The sequence below is a fragment of the Rhagoletis zephyria genome, unplaced genomic scaffold (genome assembly GCF_001687245.7).
Source record: "Rhagoletis zephyria isolate East Lansing unplaced genomic scaffold, Rhagoletis_zephyria_1.1 Rzeph_scaffold_09816, whole genome shotgun sequence".
NCBI classification, from domain to species: Eukaryota; Metazoa; Arthropoda; class Insecta; order Diptera; family Tephritidae; genus Rhagoletis; species Rhagoletis zephyria.
The window spans coordinates 7441-16005 of NW_016166894.1; the positions used below are offsets into that span (position 1 = coordinate 7441).

The following is an 8565-nucleotide window of genomic DNA, read 5'->3' on the forward strand; positions in this document are numbered from 1 at the left end:
TTTTGGAACGTTCGCCCAACTCGGCAGCACGACCGCTGATTACTGGGCCTTGCAAAGGATGGATCAATGCTTCGAGAAGCAAACAAATTTACTAGGAAAGAAAGTTGCATCAATTTTTATTTTTTCCAATTTCAATTTTTTATTTTTTATAATTTTTTGTATTTCACATGGCACGCTTTGATTTAGAAGAAAAAATTCAGAACAGTTTTTGACACTTTCGATACCAGAAGCAACAACAAAATACACGCAAATGTTGTTTTTGCTCTACTGATACTACCTGTTTAATGTGCCTTGACTGATACTACCTGTTCAATGTACCTTGGTTGCTGCTTTAAAGGCTGCCGTTGTCCTCTGCAAGCAAATCAATATCAAGTTTTTTTAGTTACCGCAATTACCGTATGAAGGAAAAAATGGATCGAGGTTTGTGGTGCTATGAAAAGGGATTTGCCAAATTGCCCCTATGTATGCTCGGCTCATATTTTTCCACATCACTTGACTTAATATATGCACAAGATATGTAGTTCTTTGGAACAGTACAGTGTCTTTAAGGTACAATATCTTTAAATGTATGCCAAAATCTTCGCTTTAACGTGCGGGCAGAAGTTCCTTATGCAGCGTTTTTGCTGCATTAAAAATGCAACATTTAAGAGCGAAATACACCACACAAGCGGTTTGACAAACCAAGCGAAATTTCCCTTTGCTTCAAGCCATTTGTGCTGTGTATGGGGGTGTTTGAAGGTTTGACAAACCGCCGTCAAACCTTCAAACACCCCCATACACAGCACAAATGGCTTGAAGCAAAGGGAAATTTCGCTTGGTTTGTCAAACCGCTTGTGTGGTGTATTTCGCTCTTAANTGCAAAAATGGAGTTGCATTTAGTTGCATTTAGGTGACGAATTTTGTATGGATAAATGTACATTTAGAGTAGCATTTAGAGCTAAATGCGCTAAATGTGCTTTTACGCGTAAGCAAAAACAGCCTATTACACACAATTGCTTACATTTATTTATTTACATACATATGTATGTATGTACATTCAAATTTTGTTGTCTCGACAGAAATATATTTATTTGGTTCGAGTAAAGATAAAAACAAACAAATGAAATTACGGCGAGAGAAAATTTCAAAAATGCTAGCAAACGTCAAAATTCCTAAAGTTGGCTCTCAGCGATTGTACCTTATAAATATTTTTATCATGAATATACATACCTACATATGTACATATGTAGTATGAAAATGCATTAGCGCGTCATTGTATCCGAATTATTTGGTTTTGAAGTATGTGAATTAATGAATTGAAAGGCTACACGTGATGACTCCCAATAAACACAAGAAAAAAAAAAATATTTCTCCAACCTTAGAGAAATTCATAGTTCTCAAGTTGATATCCAACATCATTCTCCAACTCATCTCTAACCGACGCGCAGATACGTAAAAAGTAATAGAGAAACCAATTTTTAATTATCAAGTGAAAAACGAAAGCTATATAAAGAAAAAAATTACGAACAAAAAGTAAATAATCTTCAAAGTATCCTCAAATAATCTTGAAAGAAGATAAAACGTGAAGTGAATCAAGTGGCAAAATTACTGTCGGACTATATACTGTGCAGTGAATTATTGTAATACAATATTGATTAACTATATAATGCAAAAGGAGTAATAAAATGAAAGATTACTCCTTCATCTATGTACGTATGTCGTTTCAATCAAAAAGGTGTAAGTTATTTTACTATTTCAACTTCAGTGTTTCAATGATATGTTTGAGACCAATTGGAGAATTACATTGGAGTTCAAGTTGAGAACTTGCATTTCCTCAACTTGAGAAACAGTCCTTTTTTCATACAAAGAAAAATGCCATGTTTGTTGAGTACGCCATGATTCTCCACTTGAGGTACTGTTGAGAAACAAGGTTGGAGATTTGAGAAATACCTTGTTTCTGAACTTAACCTCAAGTTGAGCTCAAAACTATATGTTTGTTGGGCTGTTCCAAACGACAATTCTCATTAATATTAAACTAATACATAGACGGATAAGTTAGTATACTATAAACATACATATGAACATATATGTATAAATAACAATTGCATCAACTAAAAAACGTAATTATGAGTAAATTTTTTTCCACGCGTTCACAGTTTGGTTATATTGGTATGCAAACATATTAATGTACAAGTATTACACAGCTGTAAGCGTTCTGGCTGCATCAACTAGTTAATAACAACAGTAGCAACACACAAAATGAATAATTTATATTAACACTATGTGCTAATACCAATATCAACCAGTTGTAGTAAAAACAAAAGCAACAGGCGGTTGTTTTGGCACAATTCCGCTGAGCTGCTGCGGGTGCCCACCAACTCGGTGTTTGCTGCTAGCCTGTTCGTTTGCCGTTGGNCAAGTATTACACAGCTGTAAGCGTTCTGGCTGCATCAACTAGTTAATAACAACAGCAGCAACACACAAAATGAATAATTTATATTAACACTATGTGCTAATACCAATATCAACCAGTTGTAGTAAAAACAAAAGCAACAGGCGGTTGTTTTGGCACAATTCCGCTGAGCTGCTGTGGGTGCCCACCAACTCGGTGTTTGCTGCTAGCCTGTTCGTTTGCCGTTGGTACGGTTACCTCTGTTAGTTGGCTGACTGACTGGCCGGCTGGCTGTTGTTGCTGCTTGTTATTTTCCATTTGACTCGTTGTCTGACTGGGGCTGTTCTGTTTGTACTTGTATATTGGAGCATTGGCGACAACCACTAGCGCGCGGTAATCTCAGTCTAAAATAACGACGGAGCTGGTCAACAACTGACGCGGATAAATTTCGAATACGAATACATATACTGTACCAAACGGAAAATTTCGAAATTTCGCTTATACGAAAGTATTTAAATTCGCTTTCAAAGGTACATACACACGCATGTACATAAGGGGCAGCACGTCGTTAATGTTCGCAGAAGTGATTCGACTTTTTTTCTTTTTATTTATTTTATTTTTTGCGTCGTCGAAATGATATTTTTCTCAACTGTTCGTCAGTGGTTGTGAGGGAATGCAATACAAGTTTGTTTACTATATAAAAATACAAATAACAATGAATAGTAAAAGCAAAACAAATGATGAGTTTCTTGCTTTAAATAAAAAAATAATGATAATCCTGTATATAGGATAGTAGAAACGTCAAGTCAAACATAAATGTGTAGTGCTAAAGATATTACGTGATAAAGAGATGAAGTGAGAGAATGATCTCCTGCACAATAGTTTTTTTTAGGCATTCCAAAACTGCTATATCTTGTTTTTAACGACGACATGTTAACGAGCTGTGTTGCTATTATTGACTTTTCGCTATACGTTATTCCGTCATTTCTGCTCGCTGGGATTCAGTCTTTTTCGGAAAATCTACGAAAAAATACATTTCTAAATCGAGTGTTTTCAATAAATTTCGAAATACTACGCAACGGCAGAAATTTATCACTTTGCTGCAAAGGCTTTTAGGCGCCTATAAGTAAATTGTATTTGTATACTTACATATTTTTGTTTGAAAATGATGTCATCGTTAATTTGGAAATCAAAAGTTACGCAACGTTGAAATTATTTGATCTTAAAGCTAAATCAATTAATTAAAAATTTAAAATATCACCAAATAATACGCTTTTTAATAAAGGGTTTTGGATTTCTAGGCAACTGCCCACACGAGTGCACACATACAAACGAGTCGAGTACGTGCAAACGATAACTCCATATCAGGTGTACCGCGGTAGGTACATGACGAAATCGATAACCGAAACGAAAAACAACACTGTCTGCTAATATTCAACCACACTGAACAAAGCTACGAAGCAAAAATCGAAAAGAGTTGCTAAAAACAAAACAAGAAAGGAAAGCACATTAAACACAGCTTCCAGCTGACAAGTGAATTATTTTTTGCAGATCCTCAAACGGATAACTCGAATTTCCAGCTTCCATATTCTCACAAAATGGCTACAGACAGTGTTAAATCATACTTTTTACAAAAATACGAGGGCTTATGTAATTACATGGAGCGTGACACAATTGGTACACAAGTCGCTATTTATGGAACATCAGGCATAATGCTGCTAATTGCATACGTAAAGCGCAAACCGGCGTACTTGGTGCGTCCTTTTAAAAAGCCATCCCACATCCCCGATAAACTGATAGACGAGCGTGTGATGCACACTGGGCTGATACGCGATATAAAACTTAAGGACCAAGACACGTTACTGCTCATAAGTCATAGGCCGCTTATACCAATTTTCGCCAGCCAGGACAAGGTGCTTGCAATTAAATTGCCGGGCATTAAAGTGAATGGAAATGGCATTTCTTGGTTGCAATCATGCATAATAGGACGTCGCGCCACATTCGTTCCGCTGGCGAAAAGCAAACGCGATGATTTTGTTGTAAGTCAACTTTGTTTGGTACATCCGCCCAAAGGTGGACGACTGCTCGACATATCAGAGACTTTGCTGAAGTTGTGCTTTGCACGCTTCGCTCCCGATGAGGCAGCAGCAGTGAAACGTAATGTGAAGTACTATGATCATCTGAAGAAGGTGGAGGCGAGTGCGCTCAAAAAGGAATCGTGGCTGCGTTGGATAGCTAAGCATCCATCACTTTGGACTATGCTACGTGATGCAAAAGCTAAGGTGTTTTCGAAGAAAACATTGCTGCCAGAACTTGTTCGCTGAAAGCGAGGAGTTTGATTTTGCAATAAAATAAAGTGCACTTACACATAAGCGACTAGCGTAAATCGCGAGACGTTGACGAAAAAGCAGCGGTTATGATGGAAAATGGCAATATATTCGTTGTCTTTTAACATTTGCTGCGCTCAAGTTAAGAAAACCTGGCGTTGATTAGTGTTAACAAAATTTCAGTGTTTGTTTTTATGAGCTTTAAATGTATTTTTATGATTTTATTGGTTTAAAAATTTGATTTTAATATTAAAATGTATACTTAAATTGCTTCTTTCACAACCTGGCGCCACTTTTATTACAATAAATGCTGGTTTGAAACCGGCAAAATATTTTATTCAAACGATCTTTGTATTTAATTTCTTTCAAAGCTCTATTTTGTGCTACGATTTCATCTACAGCCCTAGGTCTCAAAAGTCACCAAAATGAGTTGCGGCATCTCTTTGGTTAAATATCTTCTATTTTTGTTCAACTTGTTATGCTCGGTGAGTTATAATACTAAACGTAATTAAGATATATGCATATCGTACATATTTTTTTAACAAAATTGAATTGAGGACAGGGCTACCAACTTAGATCAAACCGTGTCATTTTTGGCTTTATTTTACATCAAATGGCACTTAATTTTCCAATTTGGCACTTACAGCCGCACTCAGAAACGTTCCTTAAATTAGCTCTAACGGGCACTTAACTAATGATCGTTAAATCTGTTAATTAATGTTTCCTCTCGAGAGTTAAAAATTTAATTTTTGTGGTATCACTCAATTTTTTCGTTCAGTTTGAAATAAAATATAAAAATAAGTATTTATATGATTTTGCGCGCACCGGCCCAACAGACGCAATTGCTGAGTGAGCAGAGCACTGGCGTGCCATTCAAGAGATCCGAGTTCGAGTCCTAGGGCAGGAAAATTTTATTTTTCCTTTTTTTTCTTGTTTAATTTTTATAAACTATCTTTATTGAATTTTTTTTGCTTTTTTGATCTAATTTTCTTTTGATTTATAGATTTTATTGCTTTAAAAAGGAAAGCATTTTTTTTAAATTTAACTAAATTGTTTGCTAAAAGACAAACAAGACCAATAACAGGCCAATTCTGGCATCTGTCTTTCAACTCACCTCAGTCTTTCGAGAGACAAAAGTCTTTATATTTCGGAAACTATCTTGAAAGCTCTTTTCTGTATTTCGAATGAGTAATTGAAAGATGTGCTAATACTGTTATTATATTTATCGTTTAGCAATAAGTTTTCTAAAAACTAAACGAAATGAAAAAAATATCTTTTTAAAATAGGAAAAACTAAAAATTTGAGAAGCTGAAAGTAAAAGAAAAATGATGAATCAAAAAAAAAATTCCAAACGTTAAATAAAATAAAAAATATGAATTTTTTTCGGCAATAAAGCTTAAAAAAATTGTATTAAAAATACTTCCTTGCCGAGGATTGAACTCGGATCTCCTGAATAACACGAAAGAGCTCTGCTCACTGGGCCATTGCTACTATTACAGCAACGTTATCGAAATTGAAATTTATTGAAAACAAACAAAAAATTTCAAAATAATTCATTAAAAAGTTAAGTAAAGGTTTTTGTTTACTTAACTTTAATGTTCATTAAATGAATCATTAACTGGCTCTGAGAGGGAATTTTTTCAAATCGTTACTGAGGGATACCTTAAGTAATCATTAAACGACTCTGAGTGCGGCTGTTTGTGCCAAAATGGTACTTTTCAAAAATAGTAATATTTCAATAAATTTTTGTAAAATCCTTTGAATGTACTTCTTTTTCTCAACTAAAATTTTCTAATTTCTAAAGATTATTTCTTTTGGGATTGCACTTTTGTTTTAGAAATGTGCTTCTTATTTTATTGCTAAATGGGAAGGATCAAAAAGGATCACATCATTTTTGACACTTTTATTTTTCTATCTGGCACATTTTGGCACTTTTTTATCCTCAATATGGCACCTCATAGCTATGGATAGTTGGCAGCCCTGGTTGAGGATTTTCTTTTTGAAGAAAATCTTAGGAATGAATGTGCGATCTTTGTATTACTATCTGTTTTATATACATATTAATTTTCTGAATTTAGGAATCCATTGTCTCACATTTATATACATACATACATACATACGTGCACACTAAGTATAAAAATTGATAGAAAAATAAGCGAAATGAAGTGTACCAATTGGTACATAAAATATATTTGTGTAGGTTTGTACGTTAAATGCATATATGAACCCAGAAAATAAATATTGGATTTCTGAATTTAAATACCTGAAGCTTTTAAAATGGATACTTACAACCAGTGTACGAAAATAAACTATATTGTACGTTACTATTTCGTTTCGTTTATTACTTTAACAGTTCGGTACAATACGAAACAAAACGGCTGAGTTCACTTTGGCGATAGTACACTACAGTAGTTTAGTAGTTACAGACGAAACAACAAACGAAATGAATCGTGCAGGGAAAATATTTTTATGTATGTACATATATGCAATAAACAAATACAAAACGAATGGCTGCAATGAATAAAAAAAATAAAAATTGTTTTTTAATTGAATTGGATATGAAAATTTACAGAAAAAATTATTTTTCACGTAATTGAAACGTTTGCATACATATAAAACGTACCCTATGGTACAATTGTCACAAACGAAAAGCAAACGTTTCTCGTTGGGGAAAATGACAGTGAATCTTACAAATTGTTTCTGACTATGTACAAAACTGTACAAAACCACAAATGATATGATGATCGATGAGCAAATGGGAATTGTTTTGTACAGTTTATTTTCGTACCCTGCTTATAAGTAAAGTTGAGACATTCCATATAAATTTGCGTGCTGAAAAGCAGAAGTTGTGCGAATTGTATATATATTTAGATATGGCTTTATACAAACATTTTATGAAACACATATAATATAGAAATACTCTCAGTCTGTAGATTACGTACTAAATACTAAAAAAACTGTTTTAAGGAAATGCAATTAAAGCCTTTAAAAAGGAAACTTGTTTGTCTACAAAAGTTCTTTTCTATATTCAACATCATTTCAATAGGATTTCTTTGTTTCCTCCTATTGAACAATGAATTCAACTATAAAATATGTACATATGAGTTATTTGTTTAAACGATCTTATTTTGTTTTTGAAATAAATATTCCATGTACCAGAGTACAACAATATTTGTAAATAGTATGAGTACAATCAAATATTTTATTAAAGAAAAAATTGTTTCTCATACGTATTTATGTCGCTTCAAACAATTACATTCTTAAAACATTTTAAAAGAAGTAAAGCTTTGCCGCATCAACCGGTTTACAACACAACGAAAATTACCTAAATTGTAAGTTAGTGAGATTTTGAGATAATACATACATATGTACTACATATACATGCATACATATGAAGGGGTTAAGTGACATTTTTTTTAAATATAAGTTATACCCATATTTGTATAGTTATATATAGTATTTATTTGGTGACAAAGAGTAAACATTCTTTGAATTATTTAATTAACCTGCCTTCATTTAGGCAAGAATCATTTCAAATGAATTTACCCAGAATTTACAATTAGTAATCAACTTTAACTTTAACTATTTTAAAACAATGTCAAATCTACTTAGATCGTTTTGATTCTAACCCCTTCATATATGTATGTTTGAATAGGCCAAAAATGAAAATGAGAGCAATAACTGCATAAGTACCTGTTTGTTAGAATAAATGGGAGTCAAATGGTTTCAAAGTTCTAATTAAATTATATATTTCAAACCTGTTTATGTAGTACATATGTGCATATGTATGTACCGAACATACAACCCAGCCAGCAAAATCATCGTAAACGAGCTCGTAACTGTATATTTTCTCGAAAAAAAACCGAC

The 8565-nt window shown here is 33.4% G+C and overlaps 1 protein-coding gene across 7 annotated transcripts; it reads left to right on the forward strand.

Annotated features, from left to right (window-relative positions):
* Nucleotides 1-2645: 2645 nt before the first annotated feature.
* Nucleotides 2646-5348, forward strand: LOC108376029 (uncharacterized). 7 transcript variants are annotated; one of them, XR_001849224.1, is made up of 2 exons: nt 2646-2901; nt 5070-5110. XR_001849224.1 is itself a non-coding variant. In XM_017632201.1 (2 exons), the coding sequence occupies exon 2, from the start codon at nt 3970-3972 to the stop codon at nt 4693-4695; it is 726 nt and encodes a 241-aa protein (XP_017487690.1). In that variant the 5' UTR covers nt 2807-2901; nt 3673-3969; the 3' UTR covers nt 4696-5041. The 7 variants fall into 7 exon arrangements, 2 of the variants coding, with proteins under 2 accessions (XP_017487690.1, XP_017487691.1); XR_001849225.1 differs by having other exon boundaries at nt 2647-2901; nt 5100-5348; XM_017632201.1 differs by lacking the exon at nt 5070-5110 and adding an exon at nt 3673-5041 and having other exon boundaries at nt 2807-2901.
* The last annotated feature ends 3217 nt before the right edge of the window (nt 5349-8565 follow it).

What these genes read in the sequence shown, in the direction of transcription:
- LOC108376029 (XM_017632201.1), top strand. Translation starts at nt 3,970, where the DNA reads ATGGCTACAGACAGTGTTAAATCATACTTTTTACAAAAATACGAGGGC.